General features: G+C 53.5%; 1 protein-coding gene across 2 annotated transcripts in view; it reads right to left on the bottom strand.

Annotated features, from left to right (window-relative positions):
• The window catches only part of VAC14 (VAC14 component of PIKFYVE complex), a 102960-nt gene that overhangs the window by 47474 nt on the left and 42850 nt on the right, over positions 1-12636 (bottom strand). For both annotated transcript variants that reach the window (XM_058708543.1, XM_058708545.1), the window contains exon 13: positions 4372-4528. In XM_058708543.1, the coding sequence (XP_058564526.1) occupies positions 4372-4528 (157 nt within the window). The remainder of the gene's footprint in view (positions 1-4371; positions 4529-12636) is intronic.

The following is a 12636-nucleotide window of genomic DNA, read 5'->3' as shown; positions in this document are numbered from 1 at the left end:
GATGGGAGGCAGGTCCCTCATCGAGACTGGGCCTGGGATGGAGAGGGTGAGGCTCTCCACCTGCAGACTAGTGAAGACCTGGGCAGTGGTGCTGGGGGAGCCTTCGACACAGCAGTGGTGACAGGGTGGCCAGCTCTGGCACCCCCTCCTTCCATCACGATGACAAACTCTGAAAGACAGGTACTGATCCTTACTGGGCATGTGACTCTGGCCTTTTAGGGATGAGTACAACCTAGATTCTCCTGACCCTGACACCCATGCTCTTTTACACTCTCTGAAGAATATGTAGGAAGAAGGCCTTTTAAGGTTCCAAGAGCAACAGAGAAGGCTTTGGGGGCTGGGAAATGGTCTGGTGTGGCTGGAGGAAGTGGAGGCAGCAAGAGGGATGAGTTGCTGAGGTGGCTGAGGCCAGAATGGGGTCCCTGAAGTCACTGTGAAGAGAGGGGATACACTCAAAGGCTATGCCAGGATACGCCCTAAGGGAGAAGCCTGGACTGCTGGCCTGGCCACTGCTGCTCTGTTCCCCATCTTGAGCGATGGAAGCTTCTGGTGCTGGGCAAGTGCTCTTGTCCTCTAACACGGGAGTAAAGAGAGCAGACTCTCAGGCTAAGCTCCTAGGTCGGCACCAACACCTATCGCAAGCCCCAGTCCCAGGTAAGAATAACAACGGTGCTTCCTCCCATGGTTCTTGTGAGGAGATGGGCTCACCCACCGTGAGGTTCAGTGAGCTGACACATGGGAAGTGCTCAGAACAGTGTCCGGTCCAAACAAGCTCAATGTACTAGAGTCACCCTTACTACTGGGAAAAATGCCCAGGGATGGCTTCCTGGGTTTCTTCTAGAACTGGTTTCTGAATTTGGCGACACCAGCCTGGGCTACAAGGAATGAAATGGAATCAGAACATTTCATTTCCGCCCATGATTTTAGAACGGGGATCAAATTCCACGTTGGACCAGAGAGCCCTGTGGGGCATGATAACACGAGCAGTTATCCCACCAAGAATGTGCCCCCTTGGCTGGAAAGGAAGCATAGGGAAGATGGGATTTGGGGTGCAAACATCAGTCCTGGGGTGACCTTTGGCCCCTCAATGCCACACTGCTGCTGTGCCTGGCCAAGGTTGCTCCCTCCCTTGCAGCAGGAACATTCAGGCCCCAGGAGGGCCAGGCACATCTCAAATGAGGGATGGATCCCAGAGGTCTCCTGCTTCTGCTGAGCCTTCTGCTCAGACTCAGGGTTAGGCCCCTCGGGTCTGCTCAAAGGGAGCTCATCACCCCTCTCCCCAGAGCCCAGGGGGCCTCAGCCAGAATCTCCCTGAGTGGAGATGGGCAGAGAACGCACAAAAGTTGCCAAGTCATAGGAGACCCAAGTGGTCGTTTTCATTTCATTTCACCAAATCACAATCTAGAGAGACAGCAAAATGTGGGATCCCTCTATTGGTTTTCCTCAGGCCTGCCCACCCAGCCAGCTCCACTCCTGAAGGTCCCAGCCTGGGGCTCTGTGAAGGTCAGCAATGAAGTGGGGTGGGAGAAGCAAGACCAATGCTTCTGCCTGCATGGCTCTGTGCTGGAGGGAGAGATGTTTGCACAGGTGGGAGGAAAATCCTGTGTGGGCAACTCTGTCTTGTGGGCCCTGGGACCACTGCTGTGGCACTACTGAGGCGGGTGATGCTGCCCCAACCCTTGCATTAAATCTGCACTATTTGAGTTTACAGACCCAGTGAGCAGGCAGGCTTCTCTACAAATGCTGCTGATTTCATCTTTGCTAGGCTCCCTGCCTCCTTGGCTTTCCAGAGAAAGACCCTTTACGGTGGGGGGCGGGGGTGGTGGTGTTCTGCAGTCGGCATGTTCTCAGAGCTGTGCCCTGGAGAGCCAGAGGGCCAGAGGAAAGCAAAATCCAAACAGGAAGAGGGTCTGGCCTTGTAACTTCTGTCCCCGTGCACGGCCAGATGGAAACAGACAGAAAGACCCTCTTGCATGCCTGAGAAGCAACGGGGGAAAGAGCAGCCCACAGATGAATGAGTGTATACTTCCCGCATGCTTTCTGACCTAAACAACCAACCCCAACATCCTTCGTGCCTGGCCAGTGCCCTCCCCAAGGCAGCTGAGGCAGGAGATGGGACAGGGCCTAACTTTGGTTTCCTATGTGCTTCTTACTGGTTTGAACTTGACCTTAACCTTTTAAAATCATGAACCCATCTGAAAAATCTGGTGCCAGCTGTGGACATGCACGCACGTGTGGTTCCCATACTCTGTGCAGCAAACGTGTGTGAGTCTCAGGCTAAGAGCACATGGCCCACGATACCGTGTATCCTTGAAGCAAGAAGAGTTATTGGCTGCAGGCACTTCCTTGGTGTTCTTTCCAGGATGGAATCTCTTCCCATCTGGCATACTTGGTTGTTTTTCTAAGAATTCAGGGTGAGTCCCTGGCTGATGTGAGCCAGTCTGACAGCCCTGGTGAGCTGGGGCAAATCTTCACCACCTCAGCCTCATTAGGGGCCCACCTATCCTGGCAGGGCCAGCAGCCAAGGTTCAGAGGACGTTGCCACCTAAGACACTCTCAGTTCTTACTCCCAAGCGGCTGAGATGGCACCTCGAGGAGCTCCCTGTCTGGGCCTCCCCAGGGCACACACCCCACTTGGGGCCCAGGCCATTTTCCGGCCCATGTCTCCACTAATGAGTAAGCATTTTAGTCATCAGCTTCTTGGTGCCCAGAGAAAAAGAAAACACCTCAGAAATGGAGGGACAAATCCCAGAGAGTCCCGGAGATGAAGGTGTCCTTCCCCTGCCCAGGGCGAAGCTGCCTCAGTTTGGCTTTCTCTCCTTTTCCACTCTGAGGAGGATAGAAGATGCCAGACAATGGCTTCTTGGGGAAGGAGATCTAGGGCTGGCTCTGACCCGCGGATGCCTTCTCCTGGCCGCTGCCCTCTTCCAGTCACTTGTCACCCTTATCCCCTCACTGCTGCTCCTCTCCCCTCTCAGTGGGACCCCCACATCGCGGCTGTGTGCCGACACTCAGCCCCTGGCATTTCTGCCATCTGTCCCTGGGAATTTAGGCGGACCCCCAAGTGCTGACGTGGGACACAGGATGGAAAACGGACTCCCGGGCTGTGGGACAGAGGGTGGGACCCTCACCAAGTGTCCCAGGGTCAGGATGTGAGAGCCTCCCGGCCATGGCCTCTGACTACTTGGAGGAAACCGGGCTCCTAGGCAAGGAAGCCACTGCATCCTGGAGAAACAAGAGAAGGAAACCGGGCTGCCACGAGAGCCCCTTACTCCTTCCTTGCTTCAGTCAGAGACAGCTAGAAACTTGGGACCAGTTGCAGAAAGAACATGTGCAGCAGCAGTGGCCTAAAGCCTGGGGTCCTATGTGACACCCCACTGCAGGAGCTGGGGGGAGCCCTTGACATCAAGTGTCACCAGGAAGACGTCTTCAACGCACGAGCCTTCTGCGACTCGGCCCGGCAGCCCTGGGGTGCAGTCAGGCCTGCAGGGCCCCAGCGGCACCACCAAGCAGGGGTACTCAGGGCCGGGTAGCAGCCGCCTTCGGAGGCCCTGCCTGCTAGAGCGGTGGAAGGGGAGCTGCAGCCGAAAGGCCCTGAATCGATCTGACATCTGGCTTCTGCATCAAAGGAGGAGCCATCGAGGACCTGGTATCTGGAAATCAAGAGCCACTCACTCAGGGGACAAAGAGACACCCCAGGCGAACACCCAAGATTTGCTAGGGACTTTCCTATCAACTCGCATCGTTGGCATTTCCCAGGATGACGTCGCCGGAGGAAACTGGCGTCTGCCTGGGAGGAAGGAGTTGGGAGTTGCACTGGCCCAGGGAGAAGAGCCACCTGCTATCTGGAAGGACCCCAAGGGGCGAGCCCCAGGAACACCACAGCCACCTTCATGTCCAAGGACTGCCCGGAAACATCCTGTTTGAATTACCCCTCCCCGGCCTGGGCTGCCTGCCATGTTGTTTGCTATTTTTAGCTCCCCAATGAGGAAGGAAATGGCTGCCTGGTCTTCCACCTGTGAGACTCAAGGCTCCAAAGCCCCTTGATTCCTGACTGGGGAGACGCTGCCCCAGCAAAAGAGAGGATCCGCTGACTCAGATGGTTTTATATTTAGCCAATGGCTCAGAAGTATGAATGGTGCAGGACGATGAGGAAAAGGGGATGTGAAGGCCTCTCATGGGGGTGGGGAGGCAACAGGAGGGCAAGGTCCGCCTGCCTCTCAGAGAGCAGAGGGGACTTCTGACTGCTCACACCCCAGGAGAGATCCGGGGCTTGAGAGGGATGGCCCAAAGGAGTGCCTGATCCAGGAGGAGACCGAGCACTAGCACTCCCAGGGCCCCTGAGGCTGTAATCATAAGGGCACTACTTACCAGAAGTGTTCAGCAGGTTTGTTCTGCCAGGGGTAGGCACCTGAAGCTCTGAGTGGCTGACCCGGAGGTCAGGGCCATCAAGGGGGCCTGCGTCATCTGTCTGGCCTGCAGGGGAGGAAGCAATTTCTGCCAACACCTCCAGATCCTTCAGGATAACCTGGGGGAGAAAAGCAGAGGATGAAGGACGAGGGCCTCTGGAGAGCTGCCGCCAGGGGGTGGCGAAGGGTCTGCGGAGGGTGACAGGCTGGTGAGAGCCACCAAGATTATGGCTATTAACAGCGTTCAGGAAGTTCTACAAAAGGTATGGATTGAAGAGAACACAGATGGGCAGAAGGTGAGGGCAAGTGGAGGAAAGAAGCTAGAATCTGAGTAAGCTTTCTCATGACCACTCCTCTCTGGTCCCCTGAGCAGGGACCTCAGAGGTCCCCAGGAGATGTGGAACTCAGGGTGCAGTCTGTGCGGGGACACTGGCAATGCCCCAAAGTCAACCTGTGTGAGGGACCAACGGTGCCCTCTAGGCCACACTGCTGGTGTGCTGGCCACAGCTCGGTCCACCACCAGGCCACAGAACAGACCTTTCTGCAGAGGTGACACAAGGCCACCCTCTGCCTTCAGAACATGACTCTGGGCTCCAAGACCGAGGACTTCCTAACTTCTAGACACACTGTTCAATTCTCAGCTGCCTCCTTGATGTTCATACACGGGCCTGACCCCTGCCTGCTGAGTTCTTCCAAGGAAAGGAAGACACAGAGTTCAGCATGGAGAATGGTAGAGTGAGCTCCAATCAGTGCCGTGTGTCACCAGGTTCCCCGGCGCTGCCTCACCACCCAAAGCCCTCGTACTCTTAGATGCTGCCTCCCCGCCCCCCCCCGCCCCCGCCCCACGGCACCCACCGCCTCTTGCTCTTCATCTGGTATCAACAGCCAGCAGGGTGCTGCCTCAGCAGGGAGGTGTGTGTGTGTGTGTGTGTGTGTGTGTGTGTGTGTGTGTGTGGTGTGGTGTGGTGTGGTGTGGTGTGGTGTGGTGTGGTGTGGTGTGTGTGTGCTGTAACTGCACAGCGCACCTGTCCCAGTTCTACCTCACGACACAGCAGGGAGGGCTGCTGCTCCCTCCCACCCCCACTCATCTCTTCTCTGAAGAGGAACGTGCCTGTCCTAGCACAGGTGTGCCCCCAGGGCCGTCCCTGGTACTCAGTGGACACCCATCGGGCATCCGCTGAATGACTGCCTGAACCCGGGCCAAGAATTACCATGGCAACTGAGGGCTTTGGTCCTGGACCTGTGGAAGTGACACAGAGCACCAGAGGGTGGGGCCCTGGGAGGTGGGCTGTGTGCACCATGACAGACCAGCTGGCCGCAATATGGTGACAGTGGTCAAGGTAAGGCGGTTCCAGGGCTTTTTGCGGGATGGCGAAAATGTGAGATAGTAGTGACGGTGGCACAACCTTGTGAATATGCTAAAAACCAATGAACTGTATATTTTAAAAGGGGAATTTTATCTCAAAAAAATAAATAAAGCTACTATTGTCTCTTCAAAGCGGTTCTTGTCTCAGTGTGAGCAACGTGCTAGTGCCTCATCCTGCCCGGCCCCAGGTGTCACTTCTCCTGGTGTCCTCTCTGCCAGCCTTGGCCCCTGGGTCTTCTCCCAGCAGTGCGATGTGTTCAGCACTCAACTGGCCTGCAAGCTGGAGGTCTGGCTCTCATCCTGCCACAGCCCGGCCTCATCCCGGTCGGACACGTCGCTCACTCACACACACAGATGTCACCTCGCGCCTGTCTAACTGCATGCTTTCCTCCATTGCTCCCAGGCTCTCAGCACCTCCTGAGCCCCGACTGTGCCAGGTGCTGGGGCTGCAGGTGAGTCCCATGTGCCTTGGCCTGCAGCCCATGGCCTGGCAGGGAGCAGTACTCACCTGCCCTTCCACACACAAGTATGTGCAATTTTAGAACGTTCTGACCGCTGGGCCTGCAGGGGATGATGCATCCATGCTGGGCAAAGATCGTGGCTGCTAAGCAGCCTGGACAGATGGCAGGAACGAGCACATGCCCCTGTGCCCAGGCCAAGAGCTGGGGGCCTGAGTGGGTCCAGGCCCAGAAGTGGAGAGGTCCAGGCCATCTGCTCCCCAGAAAGCTTTCTATTTCAGCGGTGGCAGAAAGCGGACAGAGAGGGAGGGGGTGGGACGGGGGAATAGACAGTGAGGAGGTGACAGGGTGGTGCTGCGTGATAAGAGTGGCCCGAGCACAGGCCATACACTCAAGATGCTCAATTGTCCAAACAAGTCACGGTCTAACGATCAGGGATGTGAAAGGAGACGTGGGAACCAGGTGGGAGAGTGACTCACTCAAATTAAACTGAGGCAAGGAGCAAGCCAACTGTGCCTCAAAAAGTTAAAGAGAGTCACCAGAGGGGTACTTCCACCCCTCGTGTTTCCCAAGAGGGCACCAAACATGTCCACACAAGACTTGCGTAGAAATGTTCATGGCATAAGTGTTCATCGTGGCTAGAAAATGGAAACAACCCTAAGGTTCCGACACCAACTCTGATGTGTTTTTTCTGATACCAGGTGGGTGTCCTACAGTTCAACTCCATTCTCATGCCATCTACCTGGACGTAGGGTCAGACCCCACCTGCTGAAGGCTCACTCCCACAAGACTGCCCTTCCCTTGCTTCAGACACCAGCCAGAGATCCAGGGCGTCGCCTTTGCTTCCGACGACTGACTACAGATCAGAGGTTTCCACAATCCCCTCCTTAGGCTCCATTAATTTGCTAGAGTGGCTCATGGTCCTCAGCGAAACATTTTACTTACTAGATCACCGGTTTATCATAAAAAGATATAATTCAGGAAGAGTCAGATAAGAGACGCACAGGGCACAGCATGTGGGAAGGGGCACAGAGAGCTTCCGTGCTCTCTGGGGGTGCCACCTGCCCCGAATCTCCATGTGTTCACTAACCTGGAAGCTCTTCAAACCCCATCCTTTAGGTTTTTAAGGAGGCTTCATTACATAGGCATGCTGGATTAGATCACTGGCCACTGGCAGCTGATTCGATCTCCAGTCCCTCTCTCCTTCTCGAAGGTCGGGTTGAAAGTTCAACCCTCTCATCACATGGCTGGTCCTCCTGGCAACCAGCCCCCATCCTTCTGGGCATCCAAGTCACCTCACTAACCTAACAAAAGACACCTTTATCATTTTCAACACTTAGGAAATTCCAAGGGTTTTAGGAGCTCTGTGCCAGAACCAGGGATGAAGACCAAATATGTAATTTTTTTTTTAAACTATGTATCACAAGATCACAAACCCAAAAGTACATCAACTGATAAATGGATAAATGGAACAATGGAACATGGCATATCCGTGTCCTGGACTATTATTTGGCAATGAAAAGGAATGAGGTTCTGATATATGCTATAAAATGCACCAACCTGAAAACATTTGTTAAGTAAGAGAAGCCAGATGCAGAAGGCCATGTACTGCATGATGATTCCATTCATGTGAAATGTTCAGAGCAGGCAAATCTATAGAGACAGAGAGTATCTTGTGCCTGCCAGGAGATGGGGGAGGGAGACATAGGGAGTTACTGCTAATTGGTTACAGGGTTTCTCTTTGGAGTGAGGAGAATGTTGCAGAATTACATAGCAGTGATGTTTGCACAACCTTGTCAAAATACTGAAACCCACTAAATTGTATATTGTTTTTAATTTTTAAAAATATTTTGATTTATTTTAATTCAAAAAAATTTTTAATGTTTATTTTTGAGAGAGACAGAGACAGAACATGAATGGGAGAGGGGCAGAGGGGGTGGGAGACACAGAATCCAAAGCAGGCTCCAGTCTCCAAGCTGTTAGCAAAGAGCCTGATGCCGGGCTCGAACTCAAAAGCCGCGAGATCGTGACCTGAGCCGAAGGTGGATGAGCTACCCAGGCGCCCTTAAAATATTTTATTTTTTTAAGTAATCCCTACTCCCAATGTAGGGCTCGAACTCATGACCCTGAGATCAAGAGTCACACGTTCCACTGACTGAGCCAGCTGGGCATCTCTGAATTTGTATACTTTATGGTTTGTGAATTATAACTAAAAAAAAGAGAAGAGAATCAAGTCAAAACCCCAAATCAGCACCCTAATTCCCAGAACTGTGGTACTTCAGGTCAGTTTGCTCTTGCTGCGCCCATGGCCCGAAGCAGCAAGGCCTCCCTGACTCCCCACGATCTCACACCTGCTGCTGACTCCCAGGAGGGCCGAGAGCACTCAGGGAGGCCACCTGTGTCCCTACATCTCTGAGCTGCAGGTTGCTCCTCTCAGGACTGGCTGTGCAGGTGGGTGGAGGTACATGTCCCTTAGGCAGCAAATCCTGGAGGTTCAATGTGGCAAGTGAGAAAAGTATGAGGCAGCCAAGGCCAGGCTAGCACTCAGCTATAGCCTGACCCTATGAGAGACGCCGTGGCCCACACCAGGCTTCTGGCGGGTACTCGTTTCCCTAACAGGAAAGATGCTTGGGGAGGAACCACCAGCACCAGAGAGCCCTGGCCTGTGAGACTCCCACACTCTCTGAGTGGCCCCAGGGCCAGGCTACCAGGGTGGGAAGACCAGGAGAGGAAGCTCTCCCCACTTCCAGCTAGAATTAATGTTCTCATTTGCTGCCTGTCTCTCTTTGCAGAGTCATCTGCTTGAGGGATCAGGAGTCCACTTCAAACACTCTGGTCCCCAAACCGGAGCCCAATAAGCTATACTGGGCTTTGTGGTCAGACAATCCTGCCTTCCCATCAGTTAACTTCACCCTTCCAACCCCTCTCCCGACATCTATTGAGCACCCACTGTAGGCCAGTGCCCGGGCCAGGGCCTGGGCCAGGGCCTGTTTTTGTGGGAGGAGATGCGAAGCCAAACAGGATGGCCCTGCCTCTCTCAACAGTGACCCTGGGGAGACAGGCGGTAAACAACACTTATAATGCAGTGCATGTACAACCAGAGCCAGCAACTTGGCCTGTGGGGATCAAAAGGCTTCAGAAGTACCTTACCATCAGTTTGCTGGGGGGCAGAGGAAGGCACTCAAAGCATTCACTTAACTACCATAAGCCTTTCCGGACACAGAACCAGAATCCCGTGGCACATTCCAGGAAGCTAAGCTTTGATCTAGCTCTGGAATGGGGCATGGGGCTGGTGTGAGTGTTAAAAAGGAGACAGCAGGCCCAAAATGGAGTCACCTGTGCTAAATCCCAAGTCAGCAAACCAAGATTTAATACCTAACTTAATTGTAGTTTCAACCTTTAACCTTTAAAGGAATGTAACCTTTAGCTAGTCAACATGGAATTACCTGGTCAGCCCTAGTGAGATAATCCTCTTGGCAGACCCCTTCTGGTCCCATTAGGAAGGCAACCTTGCCTGAAACAGTGCATTCTTTGCTAGTCATTTTCTTTCTTTCCTTTTTTTTTTTTTTTAAATGTTCATTTGTTTTTGAGAGACAGAGAATGAGCGGGGGAGGGGCAGAGAGAGAGGGAGACAAAGAATCTGAAACAGACTCCAGGCTCTGAGCTGTCAGGACAGCCCAACGTGGGGCTCGAACCCACGGACTGCGAGACCATGACCTGAGCCGAAGTCGGACGCCCAACCGAATGAGCCACCCAGGGGCCTCTGCTAGTCATTTTCTTTCTCCACTCCCTTTCTGTCTTTAAAAACCTTTTCTTGTCTACAGCTTCTTTCTATTGCTGCATGGGGATACTGCCTGTTTCATGAATTGTTTGAAAAAAGCCATTCTGAACTTTTTGTTTGTTTTTTTTTTAATTTTTTTTTTAACGTTTATTTATTTTTTTTTGAGACAGAGAGAGACAAAGCATGAACGGGGGAGGGTCAGAGAGAGGGGAGACACAGAATCTGAAACAGGCTCCAGGCTCTGAGCTGTCAGCACAGAGCCCGACGCGGGGCTCGAACTCACGGACTGCGAGATCATGACCTGAGCCGAAGTTAGCTGCTTAACCGACTGAGCCACCCAGGTGCCCCAGCCATTCTGATCTTTGAATTTACTCAGTTGAAATTTTGTTATTTAGCAGGGGGGCATGACCAGAAAATCAAGTGGAAGTCATAGGGAGGGGCAGGTCCCCAAGAGCTATGGCCCAAAGAGGTTCGAACTTGTTTTGCAGGTGATGGGGAGCCTGTTTCCCCATATGTGCCAACAGAGACTTCCCCTTGCAAGGTTGTCATGAACATCATAGGAGATACTCTGTGCTCCCCTTCTGTTATGAGATTTTTGGTACCATAGCTGAGCCTGGTCAGTGGTCCTGACTTAGGGACTGGGCAGGAACTGCAGTGTATACACAAAGAGCTTCAGATTTCATCTCTCTACTAAAGAGAATCTGCATGGACATCTTGGTACCACCTCCTCCTACTTCACTGGAGAGCAGCAGCCAGCAAAACTGCCTATTTTACATTTTGAATTCTCTTATTTTGGAAAGTTTAACACCAAATGGCAAATGAATGCAAATTACACTTCAATTGCACAATTAAAGCCGGAACTGTTGTCTACAGGTTCCTTCAGTAATCCCAGCCACTCCTCTAGTGCTTACATATCAGAAGATTTGTCTCTAGTCCCCAGGGACTGGCAAAAATCTGACAGACAGCCCTGCCTAGAGCAATACCACGTGTACTTGTAAGTGTGTGTACGTGTGAGGGTTTGTGTGCACGCGCACGCACTCTCGTACTCGCTTACAGCCCACCTTCCTGGTTCTTTACAATGGGAGCTGAGAATAGCACCACCATCTCCTTCAGTCTCCTAGATGCAGGGAGAGGAAGGGGCTGCCAAAATAGAGGGCAAGGAATGGCTTGAAGACAGAGTGGGGAGTTTGTGGGAGCCACTTCAGGGCTCCTGTGCCATCCAATCCAGCTGCTGGCTCTTTCCCAGCTGACCAGCAAATCCCATTCAGCCTAAGGGCTGGACTTGAGACTATGGAGCAACAATCCTGACAAAGGCCTAGGCCAGGACTCTGCCTCTGCTCAGGGAATGAGTGACCCAGGGAGACAATGTCAAGGCGGCGTGGGGTGCGGGGGGGGGGGGGGGCGGGGGCGGTGCTGGGACAGAGCAACAGAGACCAAGGGAGAGCCGTGCTCCGCCCTCCGGCTGAGCCTGGCTTTGAATCTCTGTGCCAGGCCAGGGTTTTGGTACCCCACCCCTCTTGGAGACCCCTTGGTCTGTGGACAAGCAGCTTTGTAAACAAGGACACAGTGATCTCAGCAGCCTTGCTTGTGGGCACTGGCTTAAGAACTGGACGAAAGGCCCTCAGTGATAGGCCCACTGCTCAGCCTCTAGAAACACAAAGTTAGTCCTCTTCCCAAGAGGAGGCTGGCTGGGCCCAAGCCTGCACTGGACTGTAGTCCTGGCTTTGACAATGAGGAAAGGCTCAAAGAAAGCAGGAGGAAGCCGCGCCAATTAGTATGCGCTACACAGCTTTTTGCAAAATGAATATAAAACACTTGTGCTTTCTTTTTGTGTGAGAGAAAGAGTGGGGAGAGGGAGGAGGAAAGAAGGTTATAAGAAAGCAATATTCTGCAGGGGCAGGAGTGCCTGTAGTTGCCATGGCAACGGGGGGGGTGGTTGTTGGGCGGGGGGGGGGGGGGAGCACATCAGCTGGTCCCTGGTCCTGGAGTGGGGTGAGCTGTGAGCTGGCCCTCGGAGTCAAAGGGTCAGTGACAACTGGGTGCAGAAAACATGTGACAAAGCAACTCTGAAGGGGAGGCCCGGGTGGAGGGAGGGAGGGGCCAGCACATCCTCTGTGGCTTGGGGAGCAAAGTCAAGGAGGCCAAAGGATTCCTGAGAAAGCCCTTCCTTCCAGGAGGTGACTTGATGCCAGCAAAGGGCATATTTCAGCGTGGGAGGGAAGTCACCATCTGGATGGGGCCATTGCAGGCTGTCACAACCCAAAACTTCGGCAGGCTGAGGACAGACTCTATAGGGCAGCGCTGGTTTCCCTCCCTTCTTTTATTCCTCTGTCCAGATGCTCCCTCTCCCAACACCTTGTCCACAGAGCAGCCCTGGAAAACCCGTCGCAGTGGGAGGCTCCCTTCTCTCTCTCTCCCTCCCTCCTCTCTCTCTCTCTTCACACCAGCCCCCCCACCCCCATCGGCTGGTTCTGTTCCTGGCTTCTCCTTTACCACCCTGGGAACAGCTGGAGACCCAGAGTTTTACAAGGCCAACTCCCTAGGCTGGGGGTCTGTCTTTGCCTCCTACTGAGGCTCCTGAACATGCAGTCCCAGGGCGAGGCACTCAGCAGATGTTGAATA

The sequence above is a fragment of the Neofelis nebulosa genome, chromosome 17, assembly GCF_028018385.1.
Source record: "Neofelis nebulosa isolate mNeoNeb1 chromosome 17, mNeoNeb1.pri, whole genome shotgun sequence".
NCBI lineage: Eukaryota > Metazoa > Chordata > Mammalia > Carnivora > Felidae > Neofelis > Neofelis nebulosa.
Note: the sequence above shows the minus strand (reverse complement) of the source record. Positions and strands in the feature narration are given on the sequence as shown.